General features: G+C 48.2%; 1 protein-coding gene across 2 annotated transcripts in view; it reads right to left on the bottom strand.

The window, feature by feature from the left end:
- Positions 1-1,420: 1,420 nt before the first annotated feature.
- Positions 1,421-18,088, bottom strand: part of PCDH19 (protocadherin 19) — a 61,308-nt gene continuing 44,640 nt past the window's right edge. For both annotated transcript variants that reach the window (XM_064159192.1, XM_064159193.1), the window contains exon 5: positions 1,421-4,078. In XM_064159192.1, coding sequence (XP_064015262.1) covers positions 3,486-4,078 — 593 coding nt within the window. In that variant the 3' untranslated portion in view covers positions 1,421-3,485. The remainder of the gene's footprint in view (positions 4,079-18,088) is intronic.

Raw genomic sequence — 18,088 nt, 5'->3', positions numbered from 1 at the left:
AGTCGCTCCCCACCCAGCTCTCCCATCATCTCTCCAGGTGCAGCTCTGCAGCCTCAGGGGTGGGAAGGGCCAGGGACTCCCCAGGGAGCAGGGAAGGGTCCCTGGGCTGGCACAGGATGGGATGGTCTCCCTGTTCCCCATCCCCAGGGTTGCTCCAAATGGAGTCCTCGTCATGCTCGGGGAGAATCGTCAGTGGTTGCTGCTCTCCTGGATAAACAGGGGTGCACAACAAGTTTACCTGAAGGAAACCAACAGTTCCCAGCGATTTTTCCTAAACCAAATCTGAGGACAGGTTATTAAAAAGCACAATAATTACATCTGGAACCTCCCCTGAAATTCCCCCTCACCCTCCCTGCAGCCTTGGATGTTTTTGCATGGCCAGTTTCAATGCAACTGGAAAAAAAAAAAAAAGGCAAGAACAGACTGCAATTTGCCCAGGAGCCCTGAACTCATCTCAAGTGACACAGAGGGACAGTGACAGGAGTAGCAAAATATTCAGGAGAGGGACAAGGCAGCAGAGCTGGGGCCACTCTTCGTCTCTCCCCTTAGCCCCGTGTGGCAAGGATGTGCCAGGGAAGGGCCTCTCACTCAGCATCCCTGGCTGCAGCCTGGGTCAGCAGAGAAAACTGGTGTTTAAATGATTTTCTTGGAGGCATAAGGGTTTACTGACCTCTTTAATGCCCCCTTTTAATACAGAATTATTTCACATTCTTTCTCAGCTGCGCTTTTATTCAGAGTGGCAAGGAACGTTTCCTCTGGGTAAATTAGAGAAATGTTGCTTTTTTTTCCCCCTCTTTCTTCCTTTTCAGTTAGCATCTATTTTTCATCCCAAACGCCAGGCTGGTGGTGGCAGCTCCGCAGGCAGAGGGCAACGCTCAGCAGAAATTAACAGCCAGCCCTCTTCAGGCAGCGAGGGATGATGACGAGGTGCCCAGAGAAAAGGGGGGGAGCACGCTGCCCATCCCTGAGCTGGGCAATGAGAGACCTGGATTCCATCCTGCCAGAGGTGGTGGGTGGATGAGGAGGCAATGTGGGGACCTGGCCCTGCAAAGCCAAGAGGACCTAACAGATGGGGCATCACAGGATCTGTCACTCAGCAAAAACAGATGAGAAGCTTCCCCCCACAAGAACATCACTCAGAGCTGACAAACAGTGGTGAACATCAGAATAAACTCAGCCTCACAGTCACAGAAAACCCAGTTACTCCAACAGCCCCGAGTCAGCCCCTTTCTTCTTTGCTTGTGTTACAATGGTACACACATTTGGGGGAAAAGGAACAGAAATAAATGACAGCAGTAACAGTACACAGGCAGAAAACACTGCAGGAACAGAAATAACAAACCCCTGAAAAATAGGCTCAAACTCCAGAACAGAAGGGAAAACTCCCAGTTCACTTTCCAGAGGGGTGCAGGACATCACGTTATAGTGTGGGATGGGAGCTGCATGAGGTAGTCATCAACACCAGTGAGGGAAGCATCACAAATTTCATTAGACAACCATTTTTTGTCAGTTCTTTCCCAATTCCTGGCCCTAGCAAGTGGCAGGGGGAACAGACTGGCTACAGACCTGTCACGGACCAGCTACGGCTTCAGGCAGGATCAATCTGCCTTGAAGAAACTAATGGCTGAAGCTTAATTTTGTTTTGAGGATAATAATGACTGGAGCTCATTTCCTTGTTGACATTTTTAATTTAAATAAATCAAAATAACAAATATTTTGTCATGATACGTAGACCCTAGAAAGACTACTTCTCTAGAAACCACTAATTTCAACTTGCTGGTACAGCAAACATTGGCAAGAGCTATGCACTTCCCCTTCCAGAATCAATGGTATATTCTAGGAAACATTATTTAGGGTGGGAAAATCTGTTTGGTGAAGGGTTAATAATAATGATGATAATAATAATAACAATAATAATCATAGCTAACTGAAGTCCTCCTACCTTACTCATACCTCACTGAGGAATTATCACTGCAAGAGAGTGGAGAGCTGTGAAACTCTTCCCCTCTCTCCCTTCTACAAAACAGCTATTAAAGTAGCTCAATTTAAAAATCAATTTTATATGAGTAAATTTGTACCCACACAAAAAAAAAAGTCCTTAATTATGAGAAAAAATAATGAAATTCTTTCATTTTTTCTCCATTAAGAAGGCACATTAATTAAATTAGTAGTGTTGTTACATATCACCTGTCTGCCCCTAAATTAACATCACTATTGCTCATTCCATACTTATTTATGACGCAGGGATAGAAAGAAACCAGGACAGTCTCAAAGCCATGCCATGGTGACATACAAAGACACACAGACTTGGCATAAGCACGACTGGGAAATGCTGACTTGGAAGTGTGTGTCCAATTGAGAAGGTAATTGAGATCTCTCAAATTAATTCCACGACTTTTGACTTGGAAAGGATTGGAGATGGGGCAGGGAGCATATCTAAACCTGGTAACTGGATAAAGAAACAGAACGACCAACTTCTTGAAAAGACTTTCCATGCATTGCCTCGAAATTATGCAAAAGAAGTGGAGAAGGGAAAAAGTTCAGCATAGTGCATCTGACAACTGCAATCCAGGCAGAATTTTCCCCTAAAAAACCCATCTTCCCCTAATGCCCTATCACTGCCCTGCAAGAGCCAGAGAAGGCTGCAGGCGATGGTGGGGCTGGAAGAAGCACTTGCTCCACCGAGTCTGAAAACTGCAGGTTCCCCCAAGTTTCAGTAAGTTTTTTGTTATTTTTTTTTCTATCTTTTTTTTTTGTTTTCTCCTTTTTTTTTTTTTTCATTTTCCTTTTTTTTTTTTTTTTTTAAGCTTTGGAAGCCTTTTGCCATCACTAGACATACAGTAATTTGCAATATCAAATACAATAATAGTACAGATAAGCGTGTGACAGCAAAAGGATTCATAAACGCAGGGGTGTCCATAGCAAAATAGCAACATCTTCAAATACAACCAACCTCGTGCTGGGTGAATATCGAAACCCACCCAACTGTCGCTCCCAACAGCGGCACACAAGCGACGGTCCCTACTTTGTCCAGACTGCAAAACCGCCGGGCTGATTACTAAAGATGTCCGAATAAGGAATTTACCATTCCATTCCTCCCAGGAATGGAAATTGATCTTCATTTGGAGATATAAAAATATATTAAACTCCGAGGAGGGGGATACCGAGCGCTCCTGAGGACCAGGGGAGGGTGTGGGGGGTGTCTCCACCTCTGCCTCCCCCGCCCCGCTCCCGCCACCCACCGCCTCCTGGCAAAAGCGAACCACCAGCTCCTTTGCCCCGGCTGCACACCCCTGCTGCCTGCTGAGACGAGTGGGATTGTCACATTAACGATAGCTTCATTTATAAACAATACATTTAGGGAAAGCTTTTAAATACAGCAATCTGTGAACCATTGGTAAGCGATAAAAACAATCTGCGCTGGGAGTCGTGCGGTCCCTCAGCCTCATCGTTCTCCTCCTCTTCCTCCTCCTCTCGCCACGTGCTTAGAGGACGATGTCTTTTAGTCTCCGGGCGCCAGGCGAGTCCTTGTCCCGGCGTTCCTGAAGGAGCGGGTTGCCCTCCTGCCCGCCACTCTCACTGTCCGCCCCCCGGGGCTCTGCCTCGGTTGGCCGGGAAGGGCCATTGTTCCCAAAGGGCTCCCGCTCCCGGCTGCCGGCACAGTGCCCGGCACCGTACGGTGCCACCGGCTTGCCGGACAAAGGGCTCTTCAGGTGGAGGGGGGAGGTGACAGGGCTGACGGCCTCGCAGCCGTTGCCCGCCTCGCGGACGGCGCCGCTGACCTTGGGGCTGCAGGCGGCCGGGTCCACCGTTCTTTTGCCTTTGGGGTTGGCAAGCCGCTCGTCGGCCAGGGGCTCACCGCCCTCCTTGCCGAAGGTGGCGAAGGTCCTTTTTGTGCTGCTGCAGTCTGCGTAAGGCTCTGTGTCCACCGCCGTCGCCTCGATGGAGAGGGCAATGACGTTCCTGCCGTGCTCGGGGGACTTGGCGCGGCTGGGGACAGCACCGCGAGGCATCCAGCACCTGTCCGAGTGGCCCAAAATGCGGCACTCCTCCCTGCAATGAAATCCTTCGCTCTGATCTGTGTGGAGAAAACACAAGGGCTGGTGAACTGGGGACCCCTGCCAAGAGTATCCAGCGCTCCTCAGCCCATCCTGGGCAGGGAGCCCCGAACATGCCAGGCAATGCTCATCACTGCCACCCCAGCAGCAGTTACTCAAGCCCAAGCAACAATTGTTTTTCCCTCTCAGAAATGAGCTTTCCACTGCCATTGCTCTGTCGCTCCAAAACTGAAGTTTAATTTCCACAGGGTGTTACCTGCCACTGCCAGACCTGCAACCTGGAGACAGAGGCTGAATCCCTCACAGCCAGCCTGTCCCACGTGCCAAGCGGCTTGGAATCAGCACCTTCTCAGCTTCATAACCCACCCATGCTAAAAACCACCACACTGTAAGTTTGGTTTGATGTGACATTTAAGCTTCACCGTTTTGCAGACTGGGGAAAGGAATGGAGGGAGGAGAGGGGTTTCTTCTGCTTTTTCTTTTTCTTTGCTGGTGTGTATGTGTGTCTTCACTTTTTACTTAATCCCCACTGACCTCCCACACAACAAAGGTTTTATAAATCTCCAAGACTGCCCACTCCACTGAAGATTAAATGTGTCATTTCCAGCGCTGGGGCTTTATTCATACAAGAGCAATAAAGATCCTTTCTCTCGACTTGGGGCTGTCCCAACACCACTTTACAGAGCTGAAATATGGAGTGGTGGTTTAACCCTTTCCAAGGACCTTCCATGCCCAGGACTGAGACTGCCCAGGCTGCTGCAAACATTTTTGCCTGGTTCTTGCATGAATCCCTGCGCTGCCAGCCTATCCCAAGGGACTGCACCACCTTATTCCTCCATCACAGATGGACAAAGTGGGGCCTAGGGAAGCAGCCAGGCTCAGCCATGTGCATAGCTGGAAATCAAACTCAGGAGTCTCAAGAGCCTTTGCTGACCATCCGACCATGGCTCCCACTGAACACCGCGGGCTCCCAGATGCTTTTCAGTCTCAGCTTATGACCTTTCCTTCATTTGGCAATAACTTGTAATTGCAGCTAGTTTCATAAAGCACATTCTTTCCATACACAAAGACATAGCAGCTTCCTAGCGTAACCTACACGCACACAAAGCAGCACTAAAGCACTAATGCCATCACCCATCCACGACTCTGCTCGCTCGGTGCCTGTTTGATGGATTGAAAGCTGTGAAGGTGCAGACTCAGCCCGGGTTTGCTTCCCGTCCATCTGCAAACCGTTCATTTTGATGCTTTGTACATCTGTGTGCATAACCTCCGCTCCTCAGGCACATTGGTATTTCCACCACATTCGAGCACTAGGGCGGCTGATAAAAATTCTCAGCACATAACACAATGCACCAAAATATGAGCAGCTTAACACTTACAGAGAATAAACGAGCTAAAGGCAGACCTCACTAAAAAGAAGGGGGGTGGGGGGGGAAGAAGGATTTTTTTTTTTTTTAAAGGCAAAGAAGCCAATTAATTAAAAAATCTATGGGTAAAACATTCGCCTTTCTCTCTACCCAGCGGTGCGAAACGCAGCACAGGGTGGTCGTGCAGGAGGTCTGCCTTTTGGCAGCTGTCTCTACAGCAGTTTGAGGGAAGGATGCTCTGAACCTTACATGCAGAACAACCTGCGCCAAGATCTAAAGGCCTGTGCTCTTATACTTTGATTCTGTTACTTTCAAGTACTTGAGAAAAATATATTTAAAAAAAAAAAGGAAAAAAAATAAAGGAAAAAAAAGAAAAAAAGAAAAGAAAAATTGCCCAGAAAGTGTTGCTGTCTGCCTATTTATCCACAGCTTAACTTCAAAAGGGTGCTACAGGCATACAAAGTTGTGTAGTCTGGCTGCGATAGCAGAGGACTTGGTGATGGCTGGAGGGGCTACAGAAATATCTTGGGTTCTCATTCCCGATGAGACACTGATTTATTGTGCTGTGTGACCTTGGGCACGTTGCTGGAGTACACATCACTTCAGTCTTTCCACAAAGATGAAACGCCAGAACTGGCTGGTCCAGTGAAGGAAGGCACAGGGGAAGCTGCTGCTCCTCACCTTCCCTGCCCAGCACCACAGCTCAACCCCACATGTACAGCAAACTCTGATCCTGGAGGGAGCACAGACAGGTTTGTCTTGCCTTGAGCCATTTCTTCCAAGCTGGCACATTTCACAGCTAAAAACAAACTGAGGGCTTCACTGATTACTGCACTGCAAGTAGATGTTCCTCAACCCCCAAAAAAGGATCCATTCTTCAAGAGCAGCTTTATTAGAGATTGCTTGCATGGTACCTATATGCTGGGGGGAAGGTCAGCTTTAGACACGAAGATGCTTGTCTACAAGTCACGTCAGTGGCAGTTGAAATGCAGGCAGGAGAAGAGATGAAAGGCATTACATTAAATTATACTGTTTCAATCTTTTATTTTATGATGGAAATGTAATGAGGACAATAATTGCCCTGGGTTGACAGGTAGAAGGGCAGAAGCCACCATTCATCCACAGACGTGAAGACAACAGGTAGCACCTCGTAATGTTCTGCCTCCTTGCACCTCTCCCCACCACATACCGCAGCTTTGGTCTGCAGAGACCACGTCCCACAGCCAGAGACCACTGGGCTCCTGGGGGCAATACATATCCAGGTTTCCCAGACCAGCCCTGACCTGTCAGCAGACCCAGGGACCAGACCCTGAGCATCAGCAGCTGCTCCTCCACAGAGATTATGATCCTCAGCTATGCACTCATCACTGTCTCACCCTGTGGTTGATATCAAACACTGTATTTATGCCACAAACATGTTCAATACTGATGAATGTTATACCACTCATTCCTCTGCTGTCCCAGACAGAAAGCAGGGAAGTCCCAGAAGATTCTGGGCTCCTCCAGCAGGCTGACCTCTGGGCTAACATCTCGTGTCCTCCTCCAGCTCAGCCCCAGAGCAGAGGCAGGCTCGGAGCCTCCAGGCAGGCTCCTGGCGCTGCCCTTTACAGCAAGGTCTGACTCACCCAGCCCTAACGGCACCCAGGACAGCCATTCACATTCACCAGCTCGTTACTGTGCTCCTCTGGCTCGGTTTTTATCACTTTAACAATTGGAAATAGGACAACAGGAAATTCTTTTACAGCCCTAGACCTGCCCTAGTCAATACGACTGTTACTGTCTGCACTGAAAAATGTTCTTCATGCAAGAAGCAAAGCCCAGGTAATAACCACCGCACCACGCACGACATGACAAGTGTCAGGCAGCCAAAACAGGCAGCTCAGCTTCCCGCCTCCACGCACCCGGCGCGCCGATGGCAAGGGACTGAGCAAGCTGGTGCCAAACGACTGCCCAATGAGGCTGGGAGAGAGGTAAATGGAGAAGGGACAGCGCTGGGCAAGCAACACTACAGCTTATTAAACACTGGAACAAGCTCCACAGAGAGGTGGCTAAAGCCCCATCCCTGGAGGTGTTTAAAAGAGGCAGAGATGTGGTGGTGAGGGACACGGTTTAGCACCAGATTTGGTAGAGCTAGAGAATGGTTGCACTTGATTGCCTTTTCCAATTGAACCAATTCTGGGATTCTGGGATTCAGCACTGCTTTGCACAAGCCACAGAGTAAACACCTCATTTCAGACAGGAGTCCCTGAGGAACTCAACTGTTCAACTTAGTGGAGGAGCCCAATGCACCCAGGTGACACCAACCGATCAGCTGGCACAGGCTAGGTAAGGGCAACACTATGGCCCAGGGCTGTGCAAGTCACCCTGACCTGAGCTGGGCTTTCTATGGAGCCAAGCACACCACACGGGCTGTGGAGAAGAGGTCTGTTGCATGTGTGGCTGTAGGGACACCCATGTCACATGCAGGCTGTCCAGAGAGATGCTGAACCACTCGCCTGAGCACCAGTGCCATGCACAGGCTGTGTGCTCTGGCACGTGACAACGTGCAGGTCCCGCAGCAGCAAGGTCCAGTTTTCAGTTACTTTGCCTTCCTCCAGCACAAATCCAGGATCTTGCCTCAGAGCACCTTCAGGGCAGAGTCACTTTGAAAATGTTCCCCCAGGTACAAAGCATCCTGACAGAAGCCTTGCCAAGAACAGGTGAGCAGTTATCACGAAGTCAGGCTTGGCAGAAAAGATGTGTCACTGCTATATGTAAGCTCTCACATAGCAAACATGAAACAAGCTAAAACCAACAGCCACCTCTGGAATAAATATGCTCCTCAATGAGTACAGCAAAACCCACGCTGAGCTCCAGATTTCAAACCTTCTCTATTTGCACCTCAGGGAACCAGCACAAAGGCAAATGATGAGCTCCAGCCAGCCCTGCCTATGAGGTCTGAGGCAGGCATGTAGGCAGCTACAGGACAACCTGGTGGGAGAGACAATGACACCCTTAGCTCATCTACCTGCATACACACAGCTCGTGTCACCGACAGGGACAATGGCACAATGACATGCAAAGCAGGAGGGTGACATGAAACTCCTGGAGCTGAGTACCCTTATACTTGTCTAGTCAAGGCCCTCAGTACTTTTCAATCCCACCATAAAAGCTCTTGGTCAGGAAAGCCGGGATGCCTGAAAGCTAGGAGCCGAGAGGAGCTCAGGAGGAGCTGGCAGAGGACATGGGCACTGGCACAAGAGAGCCTCCAGCTCCATCCTACACAGGGCCTTTTCTTATTACATGTCCAGAGTGTAGAGATGCTTCCAGCCTCCTGTTCAAAGCCTGCCTACCTGCACAGAGCAACAGGAAGCCACTGAGCAAGCATCCCTGCAAGCTCTCTCAGCAATTGAATTATCTCCAGTGGAATCGCAGCGCTGGCCAAAGAGACAAAGTTAAATCGTAGCAAGGTGCAAGTGCCTGGGAATGTAATATTCCTGATAAATGGCCAGATGACATGTGGTGTTATACAATCTAAGGTGCAATTTGGGCGATGACAATAGTCCCTGGAGCTTCCATTTTCAAACAGCCGCTCGGTTCAATCCAATCCGTGTCAGAGCAGCTTTGCTGGGTGAGTAAGTAGAGCTCATTTGTGCTATTACATGGGGAGCAAGGAAAAGGAGCGGAGGAGATGCTTGAAAATGAAAAACTGGTGGGGGGGAAAAGGGTTAGTGGAAGGATGGTAGCCCAGCTGGGACACACCCGGGGTGCATGGGTGAGCATTGCACTGAGCAGCCCCAGCCCAGAGCCCCAGCCCTGTGCCAGCATGGGGCACACATGCCTGTACCTGGGCTGGTACCACAGGTACTGGTGTGCAGGAGCCTGGCTTTATCTCCTCATTTTGGTGTTTCTTCAGCAACCGTATGATTATACTGTAATCACGATGACACTGCTCCTGGGTACAGCAAACAGCACGATCATTAAAAAATTCATTTCAAAATCTTCCTGGAAGCTAATAAATTTTACAGCAGTTTCAATCCTTTCTCATTGCAACAAAGAAAAGCTTAGTTCCAGACAAATTAAAAGTAAATTGATTGCCTTAGGGGAATCTATTCAAATATCACTTTTCCATGTTAGAAATCTCTTCCTAAAACAAGAAGAAGAGAGCCAGGGAGAGCCAGCATGGGAACGATGTGGAAAAGCAAATCATTAAATCTCAGTTCATGAAACTAAGGGAGGGAGGAGGAATCAAACTTAAAATAAAATGCAAATGTCTCACTGGGGTGCAGGCCTAACATTTGTGACGGAATTTATGAATAATAAATACGAATAAATAGTAAACATGAAGGGATCAAACACTGCTGTTGATGTTTACTCATGGTTAGCCATCTTTCATGGACAATGCGCAACTGCATTATTTAACGCTCCTCTCCCAGCTACTTCAGGGTTTCTTTTCAACTCCGGCACCTTAATTTTCTCAGGGATGTACACCACAAGGCATGAGGCATGTCCTCGAGCAGCACCCAACACTCTCAGCACACCCACCTGCCCTCCACCTTATCAGCAGAGGCTGTTCCCAGGCTCCAGAGCTGCGATCCTCCACATTACACTCCAGATAAAATAGTAAGCTAGAGCAAAATACAAACAGTCCCCAGCCGTGGTTCATCATTCGCTTGTAAATTAAGACTCTGCACCTCTGCCTTATCTCCCCTAATAGCATAATATCAGGAAACAAGAGGTGGGGAATAGTGGATTATATTTTTGACCTATGGGCTTTTACAGAGCCTCCTTCGCCTTTCCTAATAAGAAATCTCCAGTCAATGCAGAAATGTAATCCTGGCATGGCTTCCCCTGCACAATGCTCAGAGGATACTAATAACCAGGGACAGTGACAAATGCTCTTTACCGCAACGAGGAGCCTTTCTTTTCCTCTCTTTTGCCATTGTTGGGGATTTATATAAGCTAAAAAATGCTGTATTTTTAATCCTGGATTGTCTGTCCCGACGCAGGAGGTCACAAGTGGTTGGGCAAAGCTAAATGCCTGCAAGGAACTATTTTAACGAAACATGGGATGCGAATTAGATTAATTTATCAGGAGATTGCTGATAAGGACCCATGGCTGAATGCAGCTCCTGGGCAGCACTTCTGTAGTGGTCAGCGCATGGATGTGATGGAGCTTGCTCCCAGCTGCTGCCGATACACACAGCTCTCAGGATCTGCACTGATTTACACCAGTGGTGGGGGGGAGCTTGGCTCATTTCCCTCTTCCCCTGCTCTCAATTATTGTTAATAATGGTAATATTATTCTGCAGAGTGATCCCTGTACCATGAATGAAGCCTGACACATTGACATCTGGGGTGCCTGGGCTAGCTATCCACAGAGGCTTAAGAACAGGTTTGATGCAAAAGATTTTCTCTGGAAAAGTGCTGAAGTCATTGAGGTGAGACGGTGGCTGTGGCAAGAGGAACTGGTATTTGGGCACACTGTGCACCACAGCAAAGACAGACCCAGAAGGTATCGCGGGCTGGAAGGCAATTTAATGCTGGCTGCGCCCTTTGTCTGAGACCGCAGGCCAATTCCCACCTCATTCACACTGCAAAATTAATTCCCCTTCAGAAGGACGTTGCAACACACCAGTTAAACTCCAATTAATCCATTTCTTAAGTGGTCCATGGAGCTCCTGCTGGCCCCTGAGCGGTGGGGACTTCACCTCTGAAGCTCTACTACTTATGCTTGGGTACAGGGCTCATTAAGATCTTAACGGATGCTGGGATGCAGGATCTGGTCCTCAGAGAGGACAGCACTCTGGGATCTGATAGACCTTTTCCATCTGGAACCATTACAGCTCTGTAATTCATAGGCACAGTGCCCATTAATGCTAATGGCAGCTCCTGCACTGCCTGCACGAGTGCAGAATACAACCCTTTGACTTCATTACTGGAATTCAATTTCATTAACACTGGATACAGAGGGATTGTCCTAAATACACTCTTTCTTATACTTTTTTCATGTTAATGTAACCATTTGAGTATATTATACCCTGCAGAGATGAAAACATTTCTAGTCTGTTTAAACACATCTCCCACAATTGGGAGCAAAACTTTGTCTCCGTTTATGCCTTTGACACCAGCTGCCTGCCATTTAATGGGACTTCAGTTGACAATGCAAATTAATCCAAAGGTTGCTTCTTTCTGCTATTGTCACATTCAAACCAGACAAAGTCACATACTCTGTTGGGGTAAGGTGGGACCAAGCAGGCAGACATGCTCCAACAGCAGCAGTAAATCGAATTATTTGCCCTGTCTCAGCCAAAATTAGATGCTGCTCTGAAATCACTACTCGGTGATTCTGATAACAATTCCACAAAAGAAAATACAGCTGGAGGAGATGTTGGCTGAGGGAACTGGGATTGTTTAGTTTGGAGAGGAGGAGGCTGAGGGGAGACCGCAGCGCTCTCTACAACTCCCTGAAAGGAGGTCGCAATAAAGTGAGGGATTGGGCTATCCTCCCTAATGTCAGATGACATACTAAGAGAAAACTGCCTTAAATTGTGCCAGAGGAGGGTTAGATTGGATATTAGGGAAAATGTCTGTCTTGCAAGAGTGGTCAGGCCATTAGAACAAGCTGCCCAGGGAAGTGGTGTTGCCACTGCCTCTAAAAGTGTTCAAGAAGCATGTGGATGTGGCACTTCAGGACATGGTTTAATGGCCATGGCAGTCTTAGTTTGAAGGTTGGACTCAATGATCTTAGAGGCCTCTTCCAATCAAAACAATTCAATGAGATAAGAAACAACTCCCAGCTGCTTGCACAGGTCCAGCTCCTGACCAAGCGCCTGTCAGAGCAGCATCCCTGCCCTCACTTCAGCCATACTGATGTGCACTCCTTGGGGGGCTCCTGGTGAACGCCTTACCACAATCTGCACCTCCCTTGGCCAAGACAAAGCAGAATAACCCACCCTCCTCTCCCCACTGGGATGTTCAGGGCTAGAGTGAGATCCTGCACGAGATCTCGACCTGCCTCTCTTCCTGTGCACCTATCAGCACAGCTCTGCCATCCCCATGAAGTTTCTGGTGCTTCTGCACAACAAGTGAGAAATAAAGGAGCTGAGGTTATAAATGCTGATACATAATTTACTCATATTATCAAGATTAAACACATCTTTGCATGCTTAGCATAAAACAACTGCCTTTCCCCAGATTTCTCAAGGACATGCACAAGCTTCATTATTATCTAAATAATCAAATGAGTATTTCAATGGAATATTTAACTGTCTGCCTACTGGAAACTCACAGCCTTAATCTAACACTGATCCTCTGTTGTCCTTCATGTAAATATTGTTGGGACGTCAGCCAAAGCCTAGGGAAGTGAGCTTCATCTTGGTGGATGGGAATCTCTCGTGTCAGATACAGTCAGCCTGACTAATGAGACCTACAGCTTGCCAAAACCTACAGCCTCGCTGTCTGTTCCAGCCATTGAACGCGCTCAGAAACCCAGTGGCACCAGCCCAGCAGTCTACAGATCCCAATCAACTATCAATAGCTTAAGTGTAAGTGATTGTGTATGAAGTACAAGCCAAATGTGTTTCCTTTTTCAGTTTTAGGACCTCCAGTATTGTTATTGCACCAGTAATGCTTGCACGGAATTAATCATAGACGTACCCACAAGGCAAAACATTATGAGAAGCTCTTTGTACTTTCTAAAAGTGTGCAGCTCTGAAGAGCAGAGGGAGCTGGAAGGCTTCCCAGCACGATGGGGCGTTCCCCACTGTCAAGAGATAGCTAGGGAATTTTTCCCTCTTTCTCATTTTAAAGCAAAAGCATTGGTGGCTGGCCACGTCTCATCATGACACTGACCTCTTACTCCTCCACCCTGCAGCTTGGCATTAGTCCTTCCCTGGTGTTCTACTTTAACTCTTTTTTAGATGAGTACCAGACTTCTCCATGCTGAAGGATCCTCTCCTCTGAAGAAGAGAGGTCCTATCATTTGATGCTGGTCTAGGGTGGTGGGTGCATCAGAAAATCCCACAGAGAGCTGGGTTATTTTGTCCAGCATCTAACATCACCCACGGCCTGATCCAGCACCATGATTCACGTAACACAAGGACGCTTCTGTTCCTCTCTGCTCTGGCCCCAAATCTACACAGAGGGCTCAAATGAGGTGCCAGCTCCATGTCAAGGAGGGATAACAGCAATGTTAAGAGAACGCCAGCTAAAAATTAGACTGGCCCCATGGCCACCGGAAGAGATTGCAGCATTGCCAAAGCCTGGGATCTGACCCATTTAATGCAGCTAAACTGTTTTCTGGCAAGTAAGTTTACAGTCATTAATTAAAAGAGTAATCATAGTGTATAAATAAACATAAAAAAATTACTATAAGGTCAAAATTCAAATCTAAAAGCCCCTTAAAAGCCTATGGGCATTGCGTTACCTGCGAGTCATGGACAAGATCAATTTCCAGCAATGAAAGTAGGGTCCCATCCCATCCTGTTCTATCCCATGGCCCCTAGCCATGGGGATGAGATGGAGAACAAGCCCTCAAGTTTGTCTGGGGTTTTTAAGAGACATAGGGTGATGGCTGAGCAATGAGAACTGAACACAACCACATTGTGATGACCTATGTAAGCACTGCAAGGAAAGCAGTAAGCTCCACAGCTCCATGGCTCCAGGCAAGCTGATGCCAGCCCATGGGCACTTGGACTCCAGTGCTGAGTCCAACATGAGGTGCCTGCGTGCCACCTTGGAGTCCTGCCATGCATTCCTATCTTGTGGCTTCAGTGCAGGGGCAGGAGGCTCTTGCTCCCAAAGCCTGATGCTCTGGTGCTGCTGGAGCACAGCAGACTTCTGGCCCAAGCTCTGCCTGCACAGCCGCCGATGATTTCCGAATTCTCCAAAGCATGCTTCTGCAGTGCTGCCCTGAGGTCAGGCTGGATTGTGTTGGCTCCTGGCCCTGGTTCACAGGGCTGTCAGCTAAATTGCACCACGGCATCGTTACTCCTGGTGATGGTGTGACAGACAGACAGAGCCCAGCTGGATTTTCAAAACCTAAGCACTTTGCAACACTGACAGGCAAGGGAAAAAAAATACAAACCACCAAGCCACAGCCCTCTTAGTCTGAGAGGTTTTATCTGGAAATAGCCAAAGCTAGTAAGTATAAGACCCCACAAAGTCACTCCTCCTGAACCACTTTTCTGACCAAACCTTTTAACTGTCACTGGGAAATAAAGAGCAATAGGTACCAGCCCCAGCCGGCGTTGCCTGATTAGTCCAGTCCCCACCGCATCCTTAACACAGCCTTTCTTCATAAGGAAAAAGCAAGGCTGAAATGACTGATGTAATTTGCTGCTCTCAGATAGAGTTAGTGCAAAGAGAAGAGTCAGGTTCATCACACTGGAGTTCATCACAGGGCTGTGGCAGCCCTGAAGATGCAGCCAGTGCCAGGGCTAAGCCATCAATCGGGTGCCCGCTTCTGCGACAGGAGGGTGAGATGCACTATGTGTGGGTAAGCTTAACCCAAAGGTGGCCCTCTGCAGTGGGAATCATCCTGACTTTCTCCCCAAGCACACAAGAGGAAGGCAGGCAGCATAGTCCTGCAGCAATTCTGCTAGAGCCTCTCTATAGGGATCCACCCTGGCTGTCTGCAGCAGGCAGATGTAATGCTGCCTCTTTGCCACTGCACGCTCGCCTCGGCTCTAAAACACTTCCACATGCAGCATGCATTAGAATTAAAAAACCATTAAACCTCGGAAAGGAAAAACTTTGACAGGATGCATAATATACTAAGTATAATTAATTAAATTGAATGAGGCACTGGGGGATGAGAGAAGAGTGGATGGAGACTGTTCTTGGAAAAGGGATGGTAATGCACTAATGTTCAGTGTGGGCCATTAAGTAAGAAACAGCCTTGGAAGAGGCGAGGATGAGCATCGGGGGCTTCGAGGGATGGCACCAGTCAGTTGGGCACCTCAGATACACAGCAAAAAAGGTGATAGCATGAAATGTAGCCAATTAGAGCTCTAAAACAAGGATAAGATGGAAAAGGCACCTGAGAGATGAAATAGCAGAAATGGTGTGAAGGTGGCTAAGTAGCAATGCCCTACCAGTGACAGTCTCCCTCAAAAAGCTCCTCTCACCCACCCTGCTAGGGCTTGGGGCCATGGGCCATGTTCACCTTCAGCACCAGGCTCTTTAGTGCCAGCACAGGCACGGGGATGGGCAAGAGGAGATTCATTCTGGAAAGCATCTGGCTCTCCGTGGGGTCATTCTTCAGTTATTGGTACCCACGGACACAGTTCCCAAGCGTGGGTAGCTCACCCGCAGTGAGTGCTGGCAGCGGCTGAGGTGGGGTGGGAAGCAACAAGCAAAGCTAGAGTTGAGGAGGGAGCATCAGAGGGGGCCCCAGCCAACACAGCAGGCAGGACATGATGAGACAGCTGCAGTCTGGCTGTTCAGCAGGACAAAGTTTTAACAGGCTTAAAAACAGCATCAGCACTGATCATTAGGCAATTACAATTGCTGAAAGTTGACAAAGCACCAGGACCAAATGAATTATCTCCCCAAATCCTGCAGGCAGAAGCATGGAAAAGAGAAAAGTCGTTGTCAACAGCCTCTGATAGCTCACTGGGTGCAGAAACAGTAACAAAAAACTAAAGGGCTGCTTATTTGCTTGCTGTTTGGAGAGATAAAAGGGAAAAGCCAGGAAATGATGAGGTCTTCAAAAACACTCTCATCACTTAGGGAGTGGTAGGAGGGAAGGTCTTGGAAACACTGATACAGCCAGGATTGCTCAGCCCCTGGAGATGTCTGATTCAGCCAGGAGAGGACCACATGTGTTTGGAAAGGGAAGGCGGATTTTGGCTGGGGAGATCACTCCTGATTCATCCCTAGCGTGGTTACTTGCTCGGTTCTGCACATTCCTGCACAGCTGCCAGCAGCGGCCAAGGGGACAGTTCTGAGTTTTTCTCTTCAAGGTCATGTTGAAACCCACTCCTCCAGGGACCTACAGAGCTTAACCCACACAGGAATACAGTGACTCCCTGCTCTGATCCTTTGCAAAAATGCAGGGGCTGCTCAGCTCTGTCACACTGTGCTTCTTGTGCACAGCCCTTCACTTTGAGTGACTAGGCACGCTTTTAGGAGAAACATGCAAATGTGATTTAAAGACTCTAAGTGATACAGAATATATCACATCCCTTGGGAACCTGTTCCAGGGGGTAATTATTCTAATTCCTAAAATCATGCTTCTCATTTGCAACTAGAATTTTCCAAGGCAAACCTCCATTCCCCCAGCTGCAGCTCTGCCTTGTTTGCTGAATTAGAGGTGCTCGAGAGCAGATAGCTTCTTGCTGAGTTCACCTCTGAACGCAGGCTGAGATGACCGATGTCTCAAGCGATGTCCAGAGCACATCCCCTGAGGATGTCATCTGTCATGGGTCTTGTTCCAAGCCCAGTGGTCTTATCTGAAAGAGCCCTGCTGAATTCAACACGCTTTGAGTCAGGTCCTAAATCTCCAGATATGTTTGGAGAGTGAACATCAGTGCCTTCAGCTATACCCAGAAGTTCCTGATGCAGATCAGCTTCTAGAAAGCAAGGGGATATTTTTGCACTGACAAAGCATCTCCTCTCCACCTCAGGTCTCTGCAAGGCATGTCTGCCCAGTGAAAGGTTTGCCTGGATTTTATAGTGACTTATCTGCCCAGACCTACCCAATAACAAGGGAGTAAGACTGGCAAAGCAGACGTCAGGCAATGAGAGAACTGCAGGTGAAACTGTTCATCTTAATTACTTATCTTCATTAGTATGAGGTTCCTGGATCCTGCAGTGATGACTAATGGGTCAAAATATTTGCAAGAGTGAACATATTTCCAGAAAAGGACACGTGGCTAAAGGGTGGAACAGAGAGAGAACTTTCCCTGGGTTTTACAAGGGAGTTTCCACTGCAAGACAGAAGTGACTTCACAGCAGCATACCAGAAGGGAGCGAACCCAGATGCATGGCAAAGATCGTTATGAGCCAAAAATGTGCCCAGAAAAAAACGTGGCTGAAGGTAGAAATAAGTGATGAACAAAGTAAAACACAGGTTACACTTAAGCTTTTGTGTTTCCCTGGCACTGGAACGAACTGGATACAAGCATCAGGTCTACCTGTTCTCCTGACAGTACTGAAAGGAAACAAGAAAGTTTGGAACAAGCCAAACACATTCAATTTGCCTGAATAATTTAGGCTGCTGAGTTATGTGCTTCACAGACTGTCATCGAGAAAAGCTGTATTGCAGAGGAAAGGTCTGTGAATCAATGCATCTGAGGGACCAAAATTCACCAGAGAGTGGCTGCAGAAGCACTGCCTGTCAGAACAGATGCAGGACATGGAAGTCAACCCCCAAGTGCTGTGAAGCAGACAGCAGCCTCACACTCCCAGGGTCAGCTCCTCAATAGCCTGCTGCAGGAGATAGTGAGCCTGGGCAGAGTAGGGCTTTGAGAAGACATGTCTTTCATTGAAACATGCTGGTGAGCAGCAATCACAGCATGTTAGGGGTTGGAAGGGACCTCCACAGATCATCGAGTCCAACCTCCCTGCCAGAGCAGCACCACAGAATCTAGTGCAGGTCACTCAGGAGCACAATGGGTCTTGAAAGACTCCAGAGAAGGAGACTCCACAACCTCTCTGGGGAAACTCCACAACCTCTCT

The sequence above is a fragment of the Pogoniulus pusillus genome, chromosome 19 (assembly GCF_015220805.1).
Source record: "Pogoniulus pusillus isolate bPogPus1 chromosome 19, bPogPus1.pri, whole genome shotgun sequence".
Lineage (NCBI taxonomy): Eukaryota > Metazoa > Chordata > Aves > Piciformes > Lybiidae > Pogoniulus > Pogoniulus pusillus.
The sequence above is the reverse complement of the archived record's forward strand: the minus strand, read 5'-3'. Positions and strand labels throughout refer to the sequence as shown.